This window comes from Pituophis catenifer, unplaced genomic scaffold, assembly GCF_029215685.1.
Source record: "Pituophis catenifer annectens isolate HBS135680 unplaced genomic scaffold, rPitCat1.0.hap2 SCAF_2, whole genome shotgun sequence".
NCBI lineage: Eukaryota > Metazoa > Chordata > Lepidosauria > Squamata > Colubridae > Pituophis > Pituophis catenifer.
This window is the reverse complement of record NW_027256882.1, coordinates 200,765,413-200,791,858: the sequence shown is the minus strand read 5'-3', so window position 1 is coordinate 200,791,858 and position 26,446 is coordinate 200,765,413. Positions and strand designations below refer to the sequence as shown.

The following is a 26,446-nucleotide window of genomic DNA, read 5'->3' as shown; positions in this document are numbered from 1 at the left end:
TAGGCCATGTAGGGCTTTTATTGTATAGATGATAACCGGCAACTTGAACTGCATCCATGAGCCAACACAGCTCACAAAATTTCTTGTTGTTCCATCACTAAGTGGTGTCGACTCTTTGTGATCCTGTGAATTATAGCACTAACCAGGCCTCCACTGTCTCCCAGAGTTTGCCCAAATTCATGTTCACTGCATTGATGACACTATTTAACCATCTCATCCTCTACTGTCTCCTTTTCCTTTTGCCTTCAATCTTTCCCAATTTAGGATCTATTCCAATAAATCCTCTCCTCTCATTAGGTGGCCAAAGTATTTGAGCTTCAAATTCACTTTCTGTCCTTCCAAAGAACAGCCAGGGTTGATTTCCTTTAGGATTGTCAGGGTATGTAGATTTAATTGCTGTAAACTGATGAGAGGTTGTAAGCGGAGGCAACCAGAAGCTGATGCAATGGGAATGAGGCAGCAGGATTACTGCCACTTTAAGAAGCTGGGTAAGAAGCTGCCTATATAAGGAAAACCATTAGAGGGTGTCTCCCTTCTCCTCATGTTCCCTCTCGTTGTGTATCTCATTGCTCTCCTTGTGTCAGTAGCTGTATGATAAGGTATTTACCACATATAAGTTTGTATATATTTAGCTGTAGATAAAACCACTATTAATTATCTAAAGGCTCTGTGTGCTGTGTTTTGCTCCTGGGTTTATCTCATAATACTAGTTACGCTGCCTAACTCTGACAAGAATTGACTGATTTGATATCCTCTCAGGAGTCTTCTTCAACACCACAATATGAAAGCATCAGTTCTTCAGTCTTCAGTCTTTCTTAAAACCATATACTATTAGTGGGAAAACCAAAGCTCTCAAAGTAGTGGTGTTATATGAGTGCACTGACTTGTGTCCAACAACTACTTGTGTTGCTGCATTCTAGGCCAATGACAGCTTTTGGGTAGCTCTCACAGATAGCCCCACGTACAGTACATTGCAGTAGTGCAAACCAGAGGTGACCAGAGCATAAATGATTGTGATTGCAAGTAAATGATTGCAAGTAAAGGAACTTAATGGTATTTCAGGCTTGCCACTCTCTAACTGTTGAAAGGGGGGTTACTTAGATAATGGGGGAATGTTATGTCTAGGTGGCATTGCTTCCCGTGGGAATAGAGAAGATGCCTGCAGCTGGAGGAAGGTGGAGTTTAGAGTCACTGGACTGATTGGACTGAGAATTGATTGGAGATTGTGACTCAGGGGGAAAGTTTCAAACTTTTGCTTTTTATTGGGTATAATTCCAGATCCTGGCCAGAGTCAGAATTACACCAAGTCCTTGCCAATTTGATATGTTCCTAATAAAACAGACTTTGATGGAAAATGGATGCCTTGGACTGTATTTCATGGGACATGTTACTTGGAAGCTTGACAAAGAAGCTTTTTCAGACTGGATGGTGGGATATGGAAGGATTTATATTCCTGGCAGACAGCTGGTCATTTGCATCCTTTTTGAGGGTCATTGAAGCACACCCTTTGAATGGTGTGGGAGTAGGAACAGATTTCCCCCCCCCAAAAAAAAAATTACAGACTACAGGAACCATTAGCACTACTCAGGTGACCCTGAGGACACAGATAAACCTTCAAGTGGCCTCAACGACCCTCAAAAAGGATGCAAATGACCAGCTATCTGCAAGGAATATAAATCCCTCCATTCCCCACCATCCAGTCAGAGCTGAGGAAGCTTCTTGTATGTGAAGTGAAATGTCTTCAAAGGAAAAAACCAACAAACCAGAAAGTCCAGTTGCCTCCTGAAAAAGCATCTTTGCGACAACCATGACCTGAATGACTCTGAGTCTCTACAGACTTTCTTACTGGAAGTTAGGTGCAAACAATAAAAATAAGACTTTCTTTGGAAATCACTAACAGACATCTTTGTGCCATTTAAATTCATGACCAACACTTCCCCAAAACTATGCAAAAAAGTTCTTCATAAGTAGTCTTGGATTGTTAGGGTTATTGGGTTTCCCTTTATTGTCTTAAGCATCATCCTGTAATTTGGAACTTTTATCTTGTTGGCTCCAAATGCCACATTTTTTAACCACTTCTCCTTTCATTTTTTTTTGTTTAGCAAAATAAGCTTCCTCAGAACTGCTGTCCTTTGCTTGTATTTGTGAATCCCAAAAGCGGAGGTCTTAAAGGTCGGAATTTGCTGTACAGTTTCCGAAAACTGTTGAATCCTCATCAGATCTTTGAACTAACAAATGGAGGTCCGCTGCCTGGGTAACCTATTGTTTCTATTCAATACATCTTGACTATTTCACATGTTACTTGTTTTGGGTGATCTTTTTTTATTTTCCTTGCTCTTTTTTCTCCTTGCTCTTGGCCTTGCAAAGCTGCCGAAGCCCTAAGCAATGGCCAAATGGAAATAGCTCGACTGACATTTTTACTCTGCCCGTACTCCTTGGAGAAGAAATGAAGAGGATAACATTTCCTCCTCTTAACTCTTTTTTGTTCCTGAACCCTTTGTGTTAAAATTTGGCACCGCGTAAATGACTCGGGAGTTTGAAAATCTGTAACCTTGGTTAATTAGGCGATCTTGTATCGCTTCAATATGGGTGAGAAGATGGCGTTGCCAAGGAACGTCTTTAAGATTTTGCAGCTGCTGGGTAGGGATTTCCTAATTCTCTCTTTGACCAGAAGATTCTGACGCCTTATCATCTGTTTATTTTGGAAGGTTATTCGAATTGGATTGCAAAGCTGCTGTTTGCAAAATGCAGATCCGAAGCCTTGGGCTAATGCTCCACAAAGACTTTGGAAGCCAGCCACCTCTTTCAAAAGCTTTTAGTGCAGTAATTAGGAAGCATCACAGTGTGAATAGCAATGTGGCTGAGCTTGGACAATACTCACGCCAAAAGGTTCAGTAAAAAAAAAAAAAGAAAAAAGAGATGTTTAGCCCTACTGTCAAATAATAAATCTTTGCACTCTTTTCAATAGGCTTTAAAGTCACTTATTAAAACTGTCGGAGTGAGTTGAATAAAGGCCATTTCTATTTTTTGCATTGGGATTTGGCAGCGGTTATTCCAAAGAAAAGAAGCTAATTTGTCAAAGACACAATGATGCAAAGAATGAGAAAGAGAGAAAGCTGAAAACTCTAGACATTTGCCCTTTATTGGAAAATAGACTGAACGTTTATTACATGACTTTCCCCCCCTACTTACATATGTAAATTTTGATAAAGTATTAACTCTTGAAAATGAAACATTACAGGGTTTTTTTTTCCTACTTAAGCTGCATGAAATACACTCACATGTTCTACAAGGTTATTTTTTTTAATAAATAGAAAACAGAAATTAATTTTAGGTTGGTTTGAGTACTTTTTCCCCTCAATTTTATTTATTGGTGATGAGGTGTTTTTTTTTTTCTTTTTCAAATAGCCAACAAACTATTTTGCTTTTTTTCTTCTTGCCACATGCAAATCTGTCGTCTTTTCATTTTGAGTGCGTATTACATAGCTGGAAAGTGATACTATAAAAAGTTAGTGGGCACAGTTCCGTTTTGTTCGGCCTTTAACAGATTTGTAGAAGAAAGCTTAATAGAATTTCAGATGACAGAGCATTGCATGAAAATTAAAGCAGTTATATTCCATATATCTTCAGCAAGAGAAGTAATAACATTAATTTTCTGTCTTTACCGTGGTCAAATGCTTTCATTGTTCAAGCAATGCACTTGAATTTCAAAGACCAAGTGGGCTTATCTATGTTACACATGAATGTATTTATACAAGATATTTAAATCAAATAACCATTCTCGAACTCTGAAGAGCACTTTAGCATGTTTTAATGCTCTCCTGACAGCTGTTTTTGAGGGCAAATGTAATCTGAAAATCTGAGATTGAGAAGGACTTTTTGGCCTTATAGCTCATGCCCTGTATTGAGTCTATAAGGATACCAAGGCCCATTCCATCATTCCATATACCGTATTTTTTGGAGTATAAGATGCACCGGAGTATAAGACGCACTTTAGTTTTTGGGGAGGGAAATAAGAAAAAAGCTGATTGGCGGGTGGATTGGCTTCCCGGAATACCCCCAATCAGCTGTTCCCAGAGGTGAATTTTAGCAACAGGTTCGTTGGTTGTGAGCTCTGTGCCTTGCTTTTTTTTCAGCCTCTGAAACTCTGTTTCAGAAAAAACTTTTTTTCTACCTCCGAAAGCCTCCGAAACAGAGCTTCAGAAAAAAAGCTTCTGAAACTTCTAAACTAACTAGCTCTGTTTCGGAGGCTTTTTTTCTGAAGCTTTGTTTCTGAGGCTTTTCTTCTGAAGCTGTTTGGAGGCTTTTTTCCGAAGCTTCATTTCTGAGGCTTTTTTCAGCCTCTGAAATAACCGTTTGAGCAGCTGGGCAGGGCTACATTCAGAGTATAAGACGCACCCAGAATTTAACCCTCTTTTTTAAGGGAAAAAGGTCCATCTTATACTCCGAAAAATACGGTATATCTCATCCGGCCCATCTATAAAATACGGCCCATCTTTCCAAGACATGACACTAAGCGGCTTGCAAAATAAAACATTAAATAATAAAATAATAAATATTAATGTTAAAATTTATTTAAAATTAACAAAGATGGTAGGAAGGGAGCAGGATGCATATGAGGTGAAGGTGAAGTCTTATTTGAAAAAGAATGTTAGGTTGGCTCATTTTTTGTTTATTTTTTCTGATTTTGGTTCTATTATGTTAGAATATGAAAAAACATACCATGTTTAATGCAACCAGATCTTCTAGAATGAAGAGGTAATACTAGATCATTCTGTGAGTGATCTTCATACTATTGTCAGTATCTCAAAAGCATTCAGACCAGATCCATAAAGTTACTTTTGTGCATCTCCCAGGAATCTGAGCCCAATGAGATTTCTTAATTCTTTCTGTTGACCTTCAAATTGCTTTTGGAGCTGGAAGGGTTGCTGCTGGATTAAATGAAGTCCAATCTCTCCTTGCCTATGTAGAATTCATCTGGTTCTTGGGATACTGACTTCAGTCTATTAAAAAAAGAAGATACATGAGCCCATGTCTGATTTTAGTTGCTGGATAGATTGAAAGAAAACTGTACACATGCTTGAATTCGCAATTTTACTTATAATAATATTGTGCTTATTGTTTTTTATACACTGAAGATTTCATACCTTCTCTCAAGTTCCATATTTCCGAATATTGGTATGCGGTGGTGATGGCACAGTTGGATGGGTCCTTGGTGCCCTGGAAGAGATCAGGCACAAACTCGCCTGCCCTGAACCATCTGTGGCTATTTTGCCTTTAGGAACAGGTGAGGCTTGAACTGCGGATTTTAGGAAGAAGAAGGGCAATGGATGAGAATTCCCATAAGCTCATAGATTCTATCATTCCTCAAATTAAATTAGCACTGGCTACCGTTACAGCAAACTGGTTATTAAGTTACTTCCAATGGCAAATTCAGCAAATGTCTCATTTTAACTTTGTAAGTGATAATTAAAAATGGATTTGAATCAATGGCCTTGTAGATGTGGTAGAGCTACAACTCCCAGTAGTCTACACCAGTGGTCCCCAACCTTTTTATCGCCGCGGACCAATCAGCCTTTGATAATTTTACCGTGGCCCGCTGAGCGCGCGCAGGGGTGGGGGCTTTGGGCCACACGTGCGTACCTGCGCGGGGCTCTCTTCCCTGGAGCCTTTGCGCACGGCCCAGGAGCTTTTGCGCAGGGCCCAGGAGCTTTTGCGCACGGCCCAGGAGCCTTTGCGCTGCAGCGTTCATGTCCCCCGGCCGCTGCGCGGCCCAGTGCCAGGTACTCCACGGCCCGGCACCGGTCCGCGGACCGGGGGTTGGGGACCACTGGTCTACACCAGTGGTTCTCAACCTTTTCTTCACCACGGACCACTTTTAAATACCTTATGTGGTCCCGGACCACCAAGACTTAACTCAAGATTTAAATCACAACATTTCTTCAAGACTTTGTGGACCCCACTGTGACATCGTGACCCCTCAGGGGTTTGTGGACCACAGATTGAGAACCACCGGTCTACACCATTGGTCAGAAGTAGTAGGCCTATTGAAATTCAGGTTAAGTGAGAGTAAAATATTTTTCTTTTTCTTTAGTAGATTTTTTTTTTAATGAAAACATGCCCTTTTTGATCAGGTAACGATTTGGGGAGGGTCCTGCGCTGGGGTGCCGGCTACAGTGGCGAAGATCCGTACTCCATTCTGATATCCGTAGATGAAGCTGACGATGTGCTTATGGATCGTTGGAACATCCTTTTAGATGCTCAAGAGGCACTGGAAAGCTCAGAAAATGGTGTGTTAGAGCCAGAACCTCCTAAGGTATTTCTCAATTTTTCCTTCCTGAAACTATAACAATAGCAACAAAAAAAAAAAAAAAAAAAAGGAAGACACTGAAAATATAAAACTCATAAATGATTTTTGGACATAATTTATAGTCTTCTCTTCATTTTAATAATAATAATAATAATAATAATAATAATAATAATAATAATAATAATAATAATAATAATAAAAATAAAAATAAAAATAATAATTATGACCAATTATATTTACCAAGAGCAGAGGGTGGTCGAGGACTCCTACAAGTAAAGCAGACTGTGGAAGAAGAAAAACGCAGCTTGAATGATTACATCCAGAAAAATGAAGAACCAATGATTAAGGAAGTAAATAAAGGAGGCCTTTTAAAGACAACTAAAACAAAAGCAGAATATAAGAAAGAAGTAATTGAACAGCGAGCTGAAAATTGGAAAAGCAAAACTCTGCATGGCCAGTACTTGAAAAGTATTGAAGGCAAAACTGACCAGAAACTAACTTGGAACTGGTTAAGATCAGGAGTACTGAAAAAAGAAACAGAAAGCTTTATTTTGGCAGCTCAAGAACAAGCCCTAGCCATAAACTGCATGAAGGCAAAAATTCAACATGTTACCACCAACAGCAAATGCCGCCTCTGTAATGAGAAAGATGAGACGATCAGCGGGTGCAGCAAAATTTCACAAACTAACTACCTACAACGCCATGACCGCGTTGCTAAGATCATCCACTGGAAATTGTGCCAGAAGTTTGGATTTGAGTACAGCAAAAACCATTGGGAACATCAGGTTGAGAAAGTTTTAGAGAATGAGAAACTCAAGATCTTGTGGGACTTTAGGATTCAGACTGACAGGCACTTGGTCCACAACACACCTGACATAACAATAGTTGAAAAGAAAAAAATATGGTTCATTGACATTGCAGTACCTGGTGATGCACGGATTGAAGATAAGCAGCAAGAAAAAATCACAAAGTACCGGGACTTGCAAATTGAAATTGAGCGACTGTGGAAAAAGAAATCGTGTGTTGTCCCGATTGTAATTGGAGCCCTTGGAGCAATACCCAAAGGGCTACCCCGCTATTTAGAAATTCTAAATTTGCCGGACTTGAACATTTTGACTCTACAAAAAACCACCTTACTCGGAACAGTTTACATCCTCCAACAATACCTTAACAGTTCCTAGGTCCTTGGTTAGGACTCGAGCTGCTGAGCTATTAACCAGGCTCAAAGGCTGTGAATCTCACTAAAGATTAAATAATAATAATAATAATAATAATAATAATAATAATAATAATAATAACAACAACAACAACAACAACAACAACAACAACAACAACAACTTTAATTTCATTGTATGTGTATACACAGTATACCCATACAACAAAATTCATTTGACATCCAGATCCAACATACATAACAATCCCCAAACATACCCCCACCCACCACAAATTCCCCACCTCTAAACCACCCAAACATCTGCACAACAGACCAAGTAATGCTGTCCAACAGCTCCCTGATTTTCCCTTCACTTTTGCTTCTACTTATGGGTATTTTTTTTTCACCATAATTAGTCTCTTTCTCACTCTCTGTTCCTCTTTTCTGATGAATATACAAGTCATAGTGAAAATTCTTATCTTAATGATGATGCAATGTTGACAGACATTATGCACAGGGGTCTAAGTCTATGTTAAAAGAAATCAATATTCTGATTACTTGTGAAGGATGTGATTTTATTTTGAAAGGTCTATAAATTGCTATGCTGCTTTGTTACACATTTTCCCTAATTAGAAGATTGCAAAGTTATGAAATATGGTAATTAGAATATATATGTTTGATAAAGTAATTACCACATGGCTAGGATTTTTATAAAATCCTTGTAAAATGGATCACAGTTTACTTCTCGTTCCTTTTTATAAACCAATAAAGCAACAGCTGAATGTGCTGTTCTATTCTAGGATAAGCACAGTAAACTTTACATTGTCTGCCACATAAAATGAAATCACCAGCTTTCTTATGTAGCCTCTTGAAATGCATTATGTGAAGAATGTGTGGGATTTAATGTGAGATATGTCATATCTCTTCAGATAATTTTCTAAGGAAAATTATTTGTTTCTGTATCAAATCTGGAGACCATCCATCTCACTCACAAGGCGGACTCTGAGCAGTGTACAATTAAACCATAAAAATATGATATCAGCATTTCAATATTTGAGGGGCTGCCACAGAGAGGAGTGGGTCAAGCTATTTTCCAAAGCACCTGAAGGCCAGACAAGGAATAATGGATGGAAACTGATCAAGGAGAGATTCAACCTGGAAATAAGGAGAAATTTTCTGACAGGGAGAACAATCAACCAATGGAACATAAGTTGCCTTCAGAAGTTGTGGGAGCTTCATCATTGGAAGCTTTCAAGAAGAGACTGGACTGCCATCTGTCAGAAATGGTGTACAGTCTCCTGCTCCTGCAGGGGGTTGGACTAGATGACCTACAAGGTTCCTTCCAACTCTGTTAATCTGTTAAGGAGAGATATAAAATATATAAACAATGTATTCCGGTAGGAGGCAATTAAAACAAGAATAACATTAACAAAAGTTAAAAAGATGGCGGTAGGGTCTTTATGTCTTCAGATACTTCTGAGAGGCCAGGAGATTGGGTGACTCACCTCACCTCTGGGGGATAATGTTCCAAAGGCCAGTGGCTATGGCAGAGAAAGCTTTCTTCCTGGACTCCAGGAAGATTGTGTTAATCTGGTTTCCCCAGAAATCACTTAGAAAAGGCTCTCTTCCTGGATTCCAGGAAGTTTATGTTAATCTGGTTTGTCCAAAATCACTCAGAAGAATCATGACTACATAAGCAGGGGTCCAATTCTTTCTTGGCCAAATCCTATGCTTTGACTATCTTTTTATTTTGCTGCAAAATTCACATATTCTGTGCAGCGATACGACAGACTAAAAACAAAACATACATTTGACAGTGTAGAAAAAGGAAAAGACGACAGATAAACTGGATGCTGAGAATTGAGAATGCTACTGGATTGCCTTTGGAAATGCTATGAGTTCTCATGAAAGACAGATAGACATTTGTCCTGTTGAAGACAAATATCAAGATAACATTTGTCTGTTCAACCAGAAGTTGAACCTAACTAGTTAGGATCTGCTTTATACTGTAGTTCTTTTTGAATTGGAGAGTTTATATTGGCGATGTTCCTGTGTATTTGTTAGAAATTAGAAATAGTTTAGTTCAAAATGTAAAACTTCATTTCTACTTTTTTTTCCTCCAGATTGTACAGATGAATAATTATTGTGGCCTTGGAATTGATGCAGAGCTGAGTCTAGGTTTCCATCATGCTAGGGAAGAAGAGCCAGACAAATTCAATAGCAGGTATTTGGAATTTTTTTTGAGAAAAGAAACAACCTGTTCCACTAACTGATAATCATTGAGAAGAAACGTTCATATGTTTCAGCTCATTAATACAGGTGGTATTTGACTTACGACTATAATTGGGTTTGGAAATAGGGTTGTAAGTTGTGTGGTAGTTAAATGGATCACCACATGGCCACCTGATTTTATAATTATTATTTTTTTTGCAATGGTCATTAAGCAAATGTGACACTCATAAAGCAGATGCTGTGGTTATTAAGGGGTTTAAAGTTGTCCACAATGGGCATTTTTGCCAGAAACCAGAAGTAAACACCAGTTTCTGGCAATACACATCATAAATTGCAATCGTGAGTGTGGGACACTGCAAATGGCTGTAAATGCAGCCTGGCTACCAAGTGCCCAAAATGTCATCATGCCCATTGGGACATCAAATCTGGGTTATAAATAGCTGGGGAGCTAAGGTGGGCACCACTTGAGCTTCTTTCGGGTGGAGGAGGAGGCAATGGGGTGTCACCACAGGATAAGACCTTCTTATAAAAGCTCACAGAATTTCTTTTGGTGATGAGACCTCGAAGAGGACCTTATTAGCTGCAAGTACTGAGTAGGTACATATGGGAGAAGACAACTTCTTCAGGTGACCTGGTCCTAAACCATTGTGGTTTTTAAAGGTCTAAACCAGGGGTCTGCAACCTTAAATACTCAAAAAGCCATTTGGACCCGTTTCCCACAGAAAAGAAAACACTGGGAGCCACAAAACCTGGGTGGGCATAGCCAACTTGATGTCACTCACTTCCACCAGTCACATGACACCACCCCTAGCCACGCCTACCCAGCTGGTCATTAGGGCAGAGAACCAGTTGTTAAAAACACTGGGAATCACAAAATTCTTTTGACATCTCTCTCTCTCTCCCCTCCCTCCCTCCCTCCCTCCCTCTCCCTCTCCCCCCTTCTCCCTCTCTCTGTGTCTCTATGTCTCTCTGTCTCCCCCTCTGTCTGTATCTCTCTGTCTCTGCCCTAGCTGCTTCTCCATCCCCTGCCATCGCCCTTGCCTTCTCAGGCCAGGTGAGGAGTGACTGGGAGGGGAGGGCGAGGGGTGGAGCCAGCCAGTGGTGGGATCACCTGACAGGGAGCCACAGCAGAGGGCCCAAAGAGCTGTATGCGGCTCCGGAGCCACAGGTTGCTGACTCCTGGTCTAAAGCAACACTTTGAATTGGACCTGGACCGGGAACCAGCATAGATGACAAAGAACTGGAATCATTTGTTCAGATCAAGTGTCCAGATCATTTTTAAAGGCAACTCCATGTACAGTGTAACAGAATATCTGTTACAAGATAATCTTTGCTCAGGGTAATATAGAAATGTACATGATACATAATAATATTAAGAACATTATTAAAAATTGATATCAGGATATCATGGCAACTCTAACACTAATCAGTGGGTAAACACCATATCTCATACTTGTCCAATTAGAAGATCATGCTTCTTCCTATTTGGTGCCTCAGTTGCCCAGCTACATGTCCATCTAGTCTGTCTTGGCTGATCTTAGACAGCTAAGTAAGGCCAGTTATTATTTGGATGGGAGAACATCTGGAAATTCAGGAGTTAGACTGGAACATTTATATTAAAAAAAAAAAATCTCAGAAAATTGTAATGGCAGATTGCTTCCATATTTTCCAAGAAATCTATGAGGTTGTATGACCTCATACTTATCTGAGCTTATCTGAGCTTGAAAGAGACTACCATTTCTCCCACTTTTCCCAGTTTCAGACTCATGAGTGGATGTGTGTTTTATCCCATGGCTGCTAATTTTGCTCAGATAAAGCCTTTCATGAAGGCTTTGTCTAAGTCTTTTGAAAATCCAAATATATACTAACTATCGGGTCATCTCTATCTGTAGTCTCAGAAAAGTGAGACAAGGCTTGCCTCTTCAGAATATCAGTGGCTCTTCCTCCAGTTCTCCCCACCCCCATTGTCTTTGACAATTTTCTTTTTAATAGTATTTCATACCAATTTAGATACATGGAGCTAGGAGACGTGGTTAGAATGCAGTATTGCAGTAATCTAGTTCTGCCAAATGCCAGCAGTTCGATTCTGACCGGCTCAAGGTTGACTCAGCCTTCCATCCTTCTGAGATTGGGAAAATGAGGACCCAGATTGTTGGGGGCAATATGCTGACTCTGTAAACAGCTTAGAGAGGGCTGTAAAGTACTGTGAAGCGGTATATAAGTCTAAGCGCTATTGCTATTGCTAACTGGCTTCTTGTTCATAGGAATGATAGAAAAATAATGCAAGATATTGTCAGTGTTTTTTGTGGAAATAAATTCAACCATCATATAAAAACTCGTCCATTGTGTTTATTCACATGAAGCCTGCCCTCCCTGTGGGGAAGAGAGAACCTTGACACAGCACACTTGGTACCTGCCAGAGGCATTAGAGTACAGTTCCCATTATCTCCAATAATCATACTGGTTGGGTTGAAGAGGGATAATACTCCAAAAGATACAAAGCAGAAGACTGAGTTATTCTTGATTCTCTTAGTTTAAGCTCAAAAAAACCACTTGAGCCTTGTTTTTTCAACAATTCCCTGCATATCTACATTCATCATAGTTCCTAAGTAAACATGTCAAGAGTAAGCTGTTCTTCTGTTCACACTGAATCCCATTTCCAGTGAATTGCTCTCGGATCACTGTTCTGATATTTCAGTTTAGAAATGTATGATCTCACTCTGAACTTTGAAGCATTCATCTAGTAAGGCCCAATTTGATTCTACGTTCCAGTGTAGAAACTGGTCTTCATATAGGAGCAAAGATGTTTGACAATTCTGTTATGCAACCTAATTGAGGCTGAGATATGGTCACTTTTTAAATAATGTACAGCCCTGTTCCATTTCAGGCTTGATTTGCTAAACATTTACTTATCTGAATGAGGAAAGCAAGTCTCCCATAAAATCAGAGTAAGAAACTATTGTGTCAATAAGCAAACCACAGCCCGTGATGTACCATTTTTATAAAAGAAACACAACTTTTATTTCTAGGCTACACAACAAAGGAGTCTATGTAAAAGTTGGGCTGCAGAAAATGAGCCACACCAGGAGTCTTCATAAAGAAATCAAACTTCAGGTGGACCAGCATGAAGTTGAGCTTCCAAGTATAGAGGGTCTTATTTTCATCAATATTCCCAGGTAAGTACTAGACACCTGGCTTTGGATTTGATTTTTTACCAAACAATCCTTGTTAGTGTTTACAGCTGCTTTGTTTTGATAGTTAAAATTTTTTTATTAATAAAAAAATTTAGTTGCTTTTGTATTAAGAGTTTGCTTTGCATTCTGAGTTACATTATTCTACTGTGGATTTAATAAACAACTGTGAGTTGTTAATGCATAGGAGCTTCAAGTTCATGTGCTGCTGCTTCTTCTTTTGAAGAAGATCCTCTTTGAGTTTGTTTAGACTAGCACTGATGATGTTACCTAATTTTGGCTAATGAAACGTCTTCAAGAAAAGCACCAAGTTCAGAGAGCACCAAGCACCCCTCATTTCAATCCTGAGCTACAAATATTCACCTTTGTTCTTCTTCTGTTGGGACTGCAAACATATTATACAGATGCTAACACTGCAACTGTATACTATCTTGTTTCCAGGTTTAAATATACTACACTGGGGCTATGGAATTTGGTCTATTGGTTAAGTAACCAGGCTACAAACCAGGACACTCTGAGTTCTGGTCTTCCCTTAGGCATGAAAGCTGGCTGGGTGACTTTCAGCCAGTCACTTTCTCTCAGCCCATCCCACCTCCCAGGCTGGGGAAAATAGGTGGAGGAAGGAGCATTAGATATGTTTACCTCCTTATATATAAAAATAATAAAGGCAGGATAAAAAAATTAACAAGTCAACTTTCTGGTTTATCTGATTTTAGACACGATGCTTAATGGCTAATTTAGAATAGGAGAAAACATTTTGGTCCACACTTGGCATTGCCAAGGAATGGCAAAAAGGCTTGCAGGCTTTAGCGATTGGCTACGTAGCATTCATGTAATGGCAAAAAGCTATGATATATTGCACTGTTCAAGTGAGATGCATATATATGCCATGCCTGTGTGTATCATTCGCTATAGCCTACACAGATTTAAAGAGAGAGGGGCAACTATTTCGCAGAGATACAAAACAGTTTAAAAATGTATGAAGCATAGTGACATGAACAAATGGACTCTGTCCTAGCTGTTCTACTTATTGTTCCTCCTGCTTTTGTCCATTCAGCTTCACTTCTGAACAGATGAAGCTGCCTTGTACAGAATCACGCCATTCTTGAGGTCACTAATGTTTGTGCCAGCTGCCCAGAGCTTTTCATTGTCTTGTATGGACATTCCGCCCCCCCCCTCCCCGCCTTTGCCTTTTACCCAAAATCTTTTCATCCGACGATATCAGCAACAAGCTTCTCAGGTTACAAACATGAGACTCTTCTGAGAATTCTAATAAATAATAAAATAAAAAATAAAAATAAAAATCAGTTACCTGTCAAATCTATCTTCTGTATATAAGTAGAATAGAATAGAACAGAACAGAACAGAATAGAATTTTACTGGCCAAGTGAGATTGGACACACAAGGAATTTGTCTTGCTGCATACACTCTCAGTGTACATGAAAGAAAAGATATGTCAAGAATCCTAAAATACAACACTTAATGATAGTCATAGGGTACAAATAAGCAATCAAATCATATTAGGAAACAGTCAATATAAATCGTAAGGATACAAGCAACAAAGTTACAGTCATACAGTCATTAGTGGGAGGAGATGGGTGATAGGAACGATGAGCAGATTAGTAGTAGTGCAGATTTAGTAAATAGTTTGACAGTGTTGAGGGAATTATTTGTTTAGCAGAGTGATGACGTTCAGAAAAAAACTGTTCTTGTGTCTAGTTGTTCTGATGTGCAGTGCTCTATAGCGTCGTTTTGAGGGTAGGAGTTGAAACAGTTTATGTCCAGGATGCGAGGGGTCTGTAATTATTTTCACAGCCCTCTTTTTGACTTGTGCAGTCAAAAAGAGGTCCTCAATAGAAGGCAGGTTGGTAGCAATTGTTTTTTCTGCAGTTCTAATTATCCTCTGAAGTCTGTGTCTCTCTTTTTGGGTTGCAGAACAGAAAAATATAGAGAAGGTGTTATAAGAATGATTCCTTCTGTTACCATTAGTGTGTCTATTATTTATATTATAGACACGCTAATATTATAGATAATACAAGGAAATATTGGAGATATGGATATAAGGTTCACTAAACCAGCATTTGTTCAGCTTAGCTGGATTCATGCATCATACAAAGCCAAAATCAGACATATCCTATTATGATGTAGCACAAATTGTGAATCCAATCAACATATGGATTATTTGCAAAGGCTTTTAAAATGAGCCCTGAGTATATTAAAGGACAGAAAAACAAATGAGATGAAACTAATTTTTAAAATAACTAGGCAAATGCATTTTAGACAGTTTCTACATTTTTTTCATTTTTAAAGTAATTAAAAAAAAATCTATATGAAAAATGTATCACCAATCTTTTAATCTGACATGATCCGAATAACAGATTTAGCTTATTAATTATACTCACTTCTGAATAAACTCTTGTTTGTTTCTTTATAAACACTAGCACATCTTCATAGGTTGGCTTGGTACATCAGCACAGAGCTTTTCTTTTCGTGGCCTAGTCTTTATTAAATTCTGTGGATTAACATAGGATTTATGACTGATCTTCATTTTACCTAAAGGTTTTGCAGTATGTCTGCTGCTCTTAAGCGCCCTCTGCAGGTCATTAAGATAAGAGCAGAGACCGTATCTAAATGTTACCTGGTCTTCTGATTATTAAATACTTATTGTTCTCTTTCAAGTTGCTACAATGGCCCTGTATGATGCCACTAATTACAGAGGAGGGGGGGGGCGACTGTATGTACTGTATGTATTGTTTGTACACTTGTTTTTCTGTTTTAATTTCCTGCAAAATAAATGCTCCAGAATAAACGTTTTACAGAAATAAAATTTAAGTATTAGAGGTTTAAGGTATGATTTGTCACAGAGTCAACCCAGACTGGATTTGGCATTTTTATTTACTTATCAAGTCCTTCCCAAGGACCTGGGATAGGCAAATGTTGTTTGGCGATGTTAATGGTACCTTCACAGGATGTAAGTTGTTTCAAGTAAAGCTGCCTTTTGCAGTTGACTGATTGTGATTTTGCCAATTGCCAATGCCATGTTCCAGTTGTTTTCTTGTTATTAGGGCATTATTGTTAATCACCCAGAGATACGTATGTAAAATGGACAGTCGTATGAATTTTCTAAATAAGTAAACACAGTAAGGTTATTTATTGCTTTCTTTCTACATAGTTGGGGATCAGGTGCTGATCTTTGGGGGTCTGATAATGACAATCGGTTTGAGAAACCAAAAATTGATGATGGCTTATTAGAAGTAGTTGGTGTCACTGGAGTTGTTCACATGGTAAGTGGAAGCACACTTGATTTCTCTTAATAGCTTTTTTTTTTCTTCATTTGAACCATTTCAGGGGGTATAATGGATTTATGCTTTTTGACATGGACTGATGACCTACAAAGCCCCTTCCAACTCTGTTAATCTGACTTGACCTGAAACAATTGCACTTGTAAATTAATTGAGATGTATGTACATAGAAACAGAAGGCTATAGGAATATAGTATGGTGCTGACAGCCAGGGTATTCAGTGTGATAGTTTAAATGGAAACATATTTGGAGCAGGAGTGGTATTCACTTACCTTCGCAATCAGTTCGCAAGTGTGAGCGCAGGCGTAGAGCATCAAAAACGGGATGTGATTATGTCCGGGTGGGTGGGCGGAGCCTCCCGCAGCTGCCGCTGATTTGGAGATTATAGAACATCATAAGGCTGGAAGGGACCTTGGAGGTCTTTTAACTCAACCCTTTCCTCAAGGAAGGAGGCTTTATATCATTCCAGTCAAATGATTGTCCAATCTATGTTTGAAAACCTCCTGCAATGGAGCACCAACACCTCCAGGAAGCAAGCTTAATTGTTCTCACTGTCAGAAAATTTCTCCTTACTTCTAGGTTATTATTGGGAGAAATTCCATGTGTGATGCATTTATAAAAATTATAAAAGAATCAGTTAAGTTTTACCCAGTGATTGATCTCAAAGGAGACTTGATTTTTTTAAAAAGTTCTGATTAGTTTTTTCCCCAAATAGGGTCAAGTTCAAGGAGGTCTCCGTTCTGGCATCCGGATAGCCCAAGGCTCCTACTTCCGGGTAACACTTCGGAAGCCAATTCCTGTCCAAGTAGATGGTGAGCCCTGGATTCAGCCACCAGGTCAGATAATTATTTCTGCAGCAGGACCAAAGGTAATTTATATGTTTGGTGTCAGACATTTTATCATTACTGTAGAAAAGCAGGAAATACTGTAACTACCATATTTTTTGGAGTATAAGACGTACCTTTTCCCCCCCAAAAAGAGGGTGAAAATCTGGGTGTGTCTTATACTCCGAATGTAGCCCCGCCCAGCTTCTCAAACGGAGGTTTTAGAGGCTGAAAAAAGCATCAGAAATGACGCTTCAGAAAAGATGCCCCAAACAGAGCTTCAGAGGCTTTTTTTCTGAAGCTCTGTTTCAGAGGATATCAGAGGCAGGAAAAAAAGTTTTTTCTGAAACAGAGTTTCAGAAGTTTCAGAGGCAGAAAAAAAAAGCAAAAAAAAAAAAAAAAAAAAGCAAGGCACAGAGCTCACAACCAAGGAACCTATTGCTAAAATTCACCTCTGGGAACAGCTGATTGGGGGTATTCTGGAGGCCGATCCACCTGCCAATCAGCTTTTTTCTTATTTTCCTCCCAAAAACTAAGGTGTGTCTTATACTCCGGTGCGTCTTATACGCCGAAAAATACGGTATATTCAGGTCCTGTACTTAACAGACTATAGCCAGATGGATCTGGTTGAAATATAATGTATTTTAGTTGTTAAAAATGCCAACATCTGCAATCTTTTCCCTTCAGCCTTCTTGATCTGCTATGATTGGAGGCTTTTTGGGTTAGTGAACCAGAATTACATCTCAGGAATGTATATTACTGAGAGTAGAATAAACTGCATGTCAGATGGAATGTCCTATCATGTACTCAGGGTTTTTGTGGGGAAAGAATGGAAAATGGATTAATCAACCCAGAAAATCATGGCATGTTGAAGCAGGCATAGTGGAGACCTGCTATATATGATAATTGAATTATTGCTCAAAGGTCATGTTCTCACTGTTCTCGCCATTTAAGTTTGCAGGCTGGAGTACACATAACTAAATCTCCCTCATATAATATATGTGTACATGGAAAACTAAAATGTGAGGATCCAGCCTAACTTTTCTCTTCCTTCCCAAATATAGAGTTTTCTTTGAGTGGAACATTTTTCAACGTTTTGTAAGGTCCTTCTAACTACTTGAAGTTAACTATAATAGTTCCAAAAAATATTTGTTATCAGAGTCAGAGCTAGCTTTTTTCTAAGATAAAGTATACAGAATCAAATGAATACCTGAATCTACACCAGTGGTGGGTTGTTCCCGGAACCGGTAGTAAAAATTTGTAGTAGTTCGGAGAACTGGTAATAACATTGGCTGGCCACGCCCCCAAACTGGTCCCTGGCCCGGTCACCGCTCGCTTACCCTGCCCACCTCATCAGAGGCTTTTTTTTTTAACTTTTAAAAGCATTTTTTCTACAACCTCTTCAGCTGAAAAAATGCTTTTAAAAGTAAAAAAAAAAGCCTCTGATGATCTCGCAGCTCAACTGGGATCATCAGAGGCTTTTAAAGGCATTTTTTCTACAACCTCTTCAGTTGAAGAGGTTGTAGAAAAAAAAATGCCTTTAAAAGCCTCTGGTGATCCCAGCTGAGTTGCCTGATTGTCAGAGGCTTTTAAAAGCATTTTTTTCCGCAACCTCTTAAGGTTGTAGAAAAAATGCTTTTAAAAGTAAAAAAAAAAAAAATTGGCCACCCTCATCCAGTCACATTACCCCCCCCAAGCCACACCCACAGAACCGGTAGTAAAAATGTTTAGAACCCACCCCTGATCTACACCATATTATTTCTGTATGGATAGCTTGTCAAATGTTTTCCCGCTACCTACCTCTCTCTGTATTGCATCTAATCTTTATATTATATTGAGAACATGTTAGGATGATTACTTCCTTTGGCCACGTCTAGTGTATCTACTACAATTCTTGGTTTATTGGGAATGCCAGTTAGGGGAGGCTGGTGTATGTTAAGTCACGCCTTAGAAACAAAAGCTACTTCTTCCCTTTTTAATTTTTTTTTATTTTATTGTATAATTGTCTGATTTCTTTTATGTGTGTGATCTTTGCAGGTCCATATGTTAAAGAAATCAAAACAGAAACAGAAGAAAACTGGAAACATAAAGGATTCAAGAACCGAGAGCACATTGGCTGATGAAGCAGGGCACTGATGAGAGATACTCATAGTTCAAATGCTGCACATCTACTGTAGATGACACCTGTCTGGCAAAATACTGTTGCATAGTTCAGGTCGTTTATGAGCCTGTCTTCTTGTTCCATGTTCATTGTTCAGTAACCATGTAACTGACATGAAAATATGATTGTACACAGGAGTTGATGGGAGGAGTTTGTATTAGGGAGCCTTTGAAAAAAGTGCATTCTTTCTCCTTTTCAGCCACTCTGTTGAAGGATTTAAGCTAGTCCAGAGAAAAATAAATAACTTGGATGAGAATCAAAAAGAACCAATAATATAATTTGTGAACTAGTTCCTGAAGTAGGGTAGATTTAAGATGATTTAATCCAGGAATGCAGTCCAGACTTTGTTCCACTGGGCCAGCTTTGTTACAATTTTTTTTTCCTGGTCTACACAACAAGGGATCCCATTGCCCTCTCCTCTTCACCTGTGCAATCCACAGCTTACTCATACTTTTTTAATCAATAATTTGTTAAACACGCAACAGAGCTCTCATTGAAGAACTGGCAAAAAGAAGAAGTTTAATAGGATGCAGGAGAGGGAAAACTCTCCCCATAATGGCTAGCTGTGCTCTGTTTCGAGTTTTCATCTATGCACCACAAACACTTTCACTACACTACCACAGGAAACTTTTTGAGATAAAAGAAAGCTCCTATAATTTTGACTCTTTTTTTTATGGTTTACAGATATTTTTATATATATATATATATAACACCTTCAAGCTTTGGTTTTCTAATGTATCGCATGGGTTTCTTTTCTCTAATTCTGCTCTGTAAGTCAGTGTTCCTGATTTCATTCTCTAGCCTTCTCTTTCTGTCAGCATTCAAACTGTTGCTGAAATATCAAACTCAGAATGGGTACGAAGCACAATGTAGTAAATTAATCTATTTCAACCTTTGTTTGATAAATAATTAAATGATCATGCAGAAAACGAAATACACATTGGTTTATTTTCAGTTAAAATACTTTTAACTTTTTTAAAAAACAAATAATAGATTTTGTTCTCTGAATGTGGTAATTGTGCTGATGGTGCCAAATATCCTATATAAAGACTTCCTTATGATTAAGAATCTGATTATCTGCCAGTACGTAGACATTTTTTGCTTGTTTTCATGATTATCATTTCGTGGTGTTATTTTTCCTCTATAACAATCATTCATAATTTTGGCTATCAGCTCACTACAGGTAGTCCTCGACTTACAACTACAATTGAGCCCAAAATTTCTGTTGCAAAGTGAGACAGTTGTTAAGTGAGTTTTGCCCCATTTTACGACTTTCCTTGCCACATTTGTTAAGTGAGGGGTCCTTGATGCTCTCTGAGCTTGCTTGTTTTCTTGCAGGCATTTCATTACCCAGCTAGGTAACATCATCAGTGCTACCCTGAGCTACAAATGTCAATCCTGAGCTACAGAAATTCTCCATTGTTAGTTATTAGTTGTTAAGTGAATCATTGCAGTTGTTAAATTAGTGACACAGTTGTTAAATGAATCTGACTCTCCCATTGACTTGCTTGATAGAAGGTCGGAAAAGTTGATCACATGACCTGGGACACACTGTAACTGTCATAAATAGGAGTCAGTTGCCAAAATTCAGTGTCTGAATTTTGATCACGTGAACATGGGGATGTTCACGTCAAAATGGCCATAAGTCACTTCTTTCAATTCCATTGTAACTTCAAACAATCACTAAATGAACTGTTGTAAGTCGAGAACTATCTGTATACCCTTCTCCCCCCCAAATGAGTAGACTGGGTTCATAGGCTAACAGAAGATATTTGGAGCTTTGGTTCCTTTGCCCCTTTTTGGTCTGGATATATCAGAAATGAGGTTCATTTTTAACGAACTGCGACTTGCCATTTCTTCAAAATTGAGATAAGCTGTGGTTGACCACAATGAAGGCTTGAATTCAGTTCCAAATTGCTGTTACTTCTAAGTTTCCATTAATTTAAAAAAAAAAAACAGCAAAAAACAATATTGGCATAAACCTCTGACTTCTTTGTGACCACACCAAAGTGAAAAATATTCTAAGTTAAGTCCAAGACTCAGATGATTAAATGATAGAGAATATGTGGCTCTCTAGCTATTGCTGAACTGAAGACTCCTAGTGTTCTTCATCCTGGGCGCATTGCGTAGAATAGTTTAGCAGCATCTAGAAAATGGGCAGTTGGAATAAATTGGGTACTGTTTCATATGGAGTAGCAAAAGGAAAATAAAAGGGAGAGGGGTATCCTATTTTTAGGTGTCTAACCTGTTGGAATTGTACCACACTGTAGTAATTAAACCTGAATGCCAAAACAGTAGCAGTAGCCAGGAACCTAATCAGAATCACGATATGCAACTAGGTCATAGGCAGAAGTTGTCTTTCTGTATTTGAAAATAACTTGATAGAGATCTTCACATCCATATTCAAGAAATCATGCAATTGTGCAAGTTATGCCTGTTACAGTATCCTTTCCACATGTGTAAGAATGGATACAGCCTTGCAAAGAGGTGACAAGCCTCTTTAAAGATGGATGACTTTCATTTTACGCATAGCAACAGGAGGAAATTAGAAAATGTCCAGTAAACATCGGAGCTCAGAAGGTCTGCAGGATTGGCTTTCGTTTAGAAAAGATGCATTTTCAAAAGCATTATCGTTTTGCTGCTGCAAATATTGCTGCTGTATTTTCCCAGGAGAACAGGGGCGTTTGGAAAACATCTACCTGGATTCACATAGTGTGTTCTTGTAGATAATACTGGTCCATCCCCAACTTTGTCAGCCGTGGCTCTGTTTCAGCACTCTGTGTGTCTTGCATCTCTCGTATATCTGTATTTGCAAATAATTGCAAAAAAATAATAATTGTGAGGTGCTCACTAATGTTCTTTAACTAGACATTTTCATGCACCAGTCTTCCAAACAGTGAGAGCATGTTGCAGTTTACAGTATTTCTTATATCCATGCCATGCCATCCAGCGTAACATTGGAGAATGGTAGATATTTTGTAAAAGGTGTTCTTACGAGACTATCAATTTCCTCTGTTTTTTCTTAACATGTGACTTGATTCTGGACTTTCTGGTTTCTTAGAAGTTTTATCATAAAATGTTGCATAGAAATGAGAATATTTGTTTAAAGTATTTGTAGAGTAATCCTTTGCAACTAAATGTGCTTTATTTTGGGAGTTCAGAAGTTTTCATAACATCAAAATCATATATGTGCTTTTCTTTTATCAAATCGTAGAACTTGTCCGTAATCCAAAGAATGCCAAAAATTGTTAGGGGATGTGTGTGCATTAGAGCAGGGAGAGACACTGACCATGTTCTGATGACATGCTTATCATGGTTTGTCTAGAACATACCTTGCTGTACATGATTCTTAGCTGTGGCCATCTCCACTTCATCTGTGGTTGCTTTTGTCTTATTAAGGAATGTTTAAGAGTTCTGATGTCATCTGCTAGTAAATTTTCTCTGCTACTAACAACAACACATACTGAAAACAACCCTTCAGTTATTTTTCATACGGATAAATAAAAGGTGCTGGAAGATGATGCTAGGCTCTTTAAACCTTAAATCAGCAAAAGTCTGTATGGCGGAAACCAACATGCAGAATTGGACTTTTAGCAAACATGACCTGACAAACTCAGAATGAAAATGAAATTTACTGGTAACTACTTAAGCGCAAAGTCATCTTAGATCTCTTTATTCATCATCTTTACCTCTTTTTGTGTTTGTGTCTCTGTGGGTGTGTGCCTTCAAGTCAGCTTTGATTCCAGGCAGCTGCCTGGACAAAACCCCACAATTTTCTTGGCAGCATTTAACAACAACAACAACAAAAATCCTTCTCTCCCTTATGGGTAGTATTTGTCTTCCCCAATCTTGGTCCTCTTCCAAAGGCCTGGGAGTTTGAAAGTTCTGTGCAATATCTTAGCTGTTTCTAGCACTGCACTCTTCTAGACATCTGATACTGTTCCTGGGATATGTTGGACCACTTTGGCCTTTACTTTCCACATCTGTTCTAGTTCTTCCTTCAGGTGCTCCTTCTTCCTGATGTTGCTGTCACTTGGCATTACTACATCTATCACCACTGTTATCTTTTGGTCGCTGTCTATTACTATGTTGTCTAGTTGATTGACCAGTTCCTGCTTGTCTAGATGTGGAAGTCCTACAGGAGTTTAACCCTTTTACTCTATTTATCCATGAGTTTTTGTGAAATCTCCCATCTTGTCTTGAGATGGTCTAGTCCTTGCACTGTGCAGATGTTCCTACACACAATGCCAGCTACTTGGTTATGTCATTCAGTATATGCTCTTCCAGTGTGCTTCTTACATGTTGCCACTGTGTGTTGGACTGTCTCTGAGGCCTCTCTCATATAAACCACCTGCTTCTATGGTTCTGTACCCTTAGAAGGGAACAAACTTTTCCACTAATCAGTAGAATAACACAATTGGATTCAATTCAAAGAATATTAATGTAACTAGTTTAGTGCATAGAAAACCTGTATAGCCAACTATTTGAAAAATCTACCTTAACTGAAGACAATTACAATTAGATGGGTCCATTGCACTAAGCCAAAAATGTTGCTTGCAAATCATGGTTTGAGATTTAGCACATTTATGGAATAAACTATGGTTAAATAAATCTCAGCTTAATACAATCTGTGAATCAGTCTAAATATGTCCCCAAACTTGTGCAGCATTTGATTCTCAAGAGTGTGTGTGGGGGGTGAGATTGTAGCACCTTCTGCAATTCCTTAATATTTCTGCATTTTTTCCCAGGATCTCATAGCTGCCTTCCACATATTTCATCTAAACATAAATCATTTCATGCTACATTAGTTTTCATGGTAATTTAAAGGTGTTCTTCACACTTTAACTCAGGAGTGTCAAACTCGCGACGACACGTCACGTGACGTATCGCAACTCCCCCCCTTCGCTAAAACGGGTGGGCGTGGCCAGCGCGTGATGCATCTGGCCTGCGGGTCACAAGTTTGACACCCCTGCTTTAACTGATCTAAAATAGGACTTAGCTTTAGTTCTCTGCATGAAACATGCACGGAGTTTTGATTGCACTACTTTTTCTGAGTAAATATACAAAAATAATAAAGAGCACATTTTCTTTTGTCCTTGGCATGTTTTCTGAAATACGCTGCCCTTTAAATATTATTCACGCAGCAACATTTTTTTTTTTTAGCTTTTGAATTTCTACGCATAAGACATATGCAGTGTTTTAGCATTTTCAGCAAACATTCAGATTATTAGACAAAGCTAATATTTGGACATACATTGCTTAATATTTTTAAACATTTTCACTACATTGCTGATCGTAGCCGGGATGCTAAAAAAGTAAACCAAATATAATGTCTTATGTGCCTGTTTACACTTATGCTAAATTGCCCTTTTTTACAGCTCTGGAGTTCCCGTAGATTGCATGTCAAGTTTCAGAAGCACAATTTTTCAGAAAGTTTAATGGAATTGTGGCATGAAATAGGTTTCCTAAACTTCCAAAGGTCCTACTGCCTTTTGCTTCGTTATAACTCCCCATTTCCATATGCTGAAGGAGAAAAATGCATGCGTATTAGCTCTATTCCTCCAGTGAAGATACCATGCCACCCTGCTGACCTTACCGTCTAAAGCTGCTGTCTTGGTTTTATCTTGTTATCGCTGTGTCCTTCAACAGCATGTAATGTTTTGTTCGTTTGGTTTTTGAAGTGCTGCATTGATGTACTCGGGCATTAAAAAGAGAAGTTTCTTTGCACTATGAAAAGCTTCCCTCTGTGCTGCAGTGCCTTTGACATTTTCTTTAAAAGATGGAGGGACTTTCCTGCCAGTTCCTCTTGAAACCTATGAAATGTCCAAGTAGGGTGATGTGATTGGTGGTGAGGAATAGTTTTTCTTAAAAAGATATAAGCTATCATCATAACCACGTTCATGTGAGTTGGCCTCAGACTGTTATAGCCTAATACAAATGTCACTGACTCTTTGCAAAAGTTGAATTAGAGATCTGACTACATATTCTCATGTCTTTTTTCCTCCACTGAGCACTAACTATAGTTTGCTATCTGATTCCAGCAGCCTGTGATTTACAAAGTAATTGTCGGCATACTGTATATGTAATGTTCAACCGTAGGGAAATACAGGAAAGCAATGGAAGCACATGTAGTCCTCAACTTACGGCCACAATTGGAATCAGAATTTCTGGCTGCTAAGCAAGACAGTAAGAAAGAAGAAAGCAAGAAAGAGGGACATGGTGGCTCAGTGGCTAAGACGCTGAGCTTGTCAATCGAAAGGTCGGCAGTTCAGCTGTTTGAATCCCTAGTGCCGCGTAACGGGGTGGGCTCCTGTTACTTGTCCCAGCTTCTGCCAACCTAGCAGTTCGAAAGCACGCACATAAAAAATGCAAGTAGAAAAATAAGGACCACCTTTGGTGGGAAGGTAACAGTGTTCTGTGCGCCTTTGGCGTTTAGTCATGTCGGCCATATGACCATGGAGACGTCTTCGGACAGCGCTGGCTCTTTGGCTTTGAAACGGAGATGAGCACCGCGCCCTAGAGTCGGGAACGACTAGCACATATGTGCCAGGGGAACCTTTACCTTTACCTTAAGCAAGACAGTTGTTAAACGATTTGCACCTGGTTTTGAAAATGCCTTTTGCCACAGTTGTTAAGTGAAGCGGTTGCACTTAACTGAATCCTGTGTTCCTTAAACGAATCTGGCAGTCCCCATTGACTCTGCTTGTGGGAAGCCAACTGCAAAGGTCACGAATGGCAATCACGTGACTCTGGGATGCTGCCACCATGCAATTGGTGTGGCAGTTGCCAGTTGCTGAGCGCTCAAATTCTGATCACGTGACTGTAGAGACACTGTAGCGGTTATAAGTGCGAGAGCCAGTCGCAAGTCACTATTTTTTTTAGTGCTGTTGTAACTTCAAGTGGCCACTAAAGGAGCGGTTGTAAGTAGAGGACTACCTGTATAAGTTCTGAAAATAGTAGCACATGCTCCTGATTTTCAGGTCATGCTCTGCATGAGGATAATAATGTAGCATCTCGGTTGAGCATCTAGATTCTTTGTTAAACAAGCGACCAGTTAGAAAAGAACTCATATTTTGAAAGCAATGCATTGCTCCAGGTTTTTTAAAGATAGCATGAATAATTTTTAACAAGGAAGAGTGAATACGTCTTTGTATATGTTAACTATTATGTATTTAAGAGGCCACTGTGTGGATAGGCTGCTTAGTTTGCAGATTGGACCACCTTTTCAGAAGTAAAAATACACCAATCTCTGGATAAGCCCAGGTCACATTGA

At 38.9% G+C, this 26,446-nt stretch overlaps 1 protein-coding gene across 1 annotated transcript in view; it reads left to right on the top strand.

Annotated features, from left to right (window-relative positions):
• The window catches only part of DGKQ (diacylglycerol kinase theta), a 102,843-nt gene extending 83,612 nt beyond the window's left edge, over positions 1-19,231 (top strand). Inside the window, exons 16-23 of the mRNA XM_070935441.1 lie at positions 2,103-2,254; positions 5,139-5,287; positions 6,135-6,316; positions 9,587-9,687; positions 12,725-12,871; positions 16,059-16,170; positions 16,904-17,056; positions 19,050-19,231. Of these exons, the coding sequence (XP_070791542.1) occupies positions 2,103-2,254; positions 5,139-5,287; positions 6,135-6,316; positions 9,587-9,687; positions 12,725-12,871; positions 16,059-16,170; positions 16,904-17,056; positions 19,050-19,148 (1,095 nt within the window). The 3' untranslated portion in view covers positions 19,149-19,231. The remainder of the gene's footprint in view (positions 1-2,102; positions 2,255-5,138; positions 5,288-6,134; positions 6,317-9,586; positions 9,688-12,724; positions 12,872-16,058; positions 16,171-16,903; positions 17,057-19,049) is intronic.
• Positions 19,232-26,446: the final 7,215 nt, after the last annotated feature.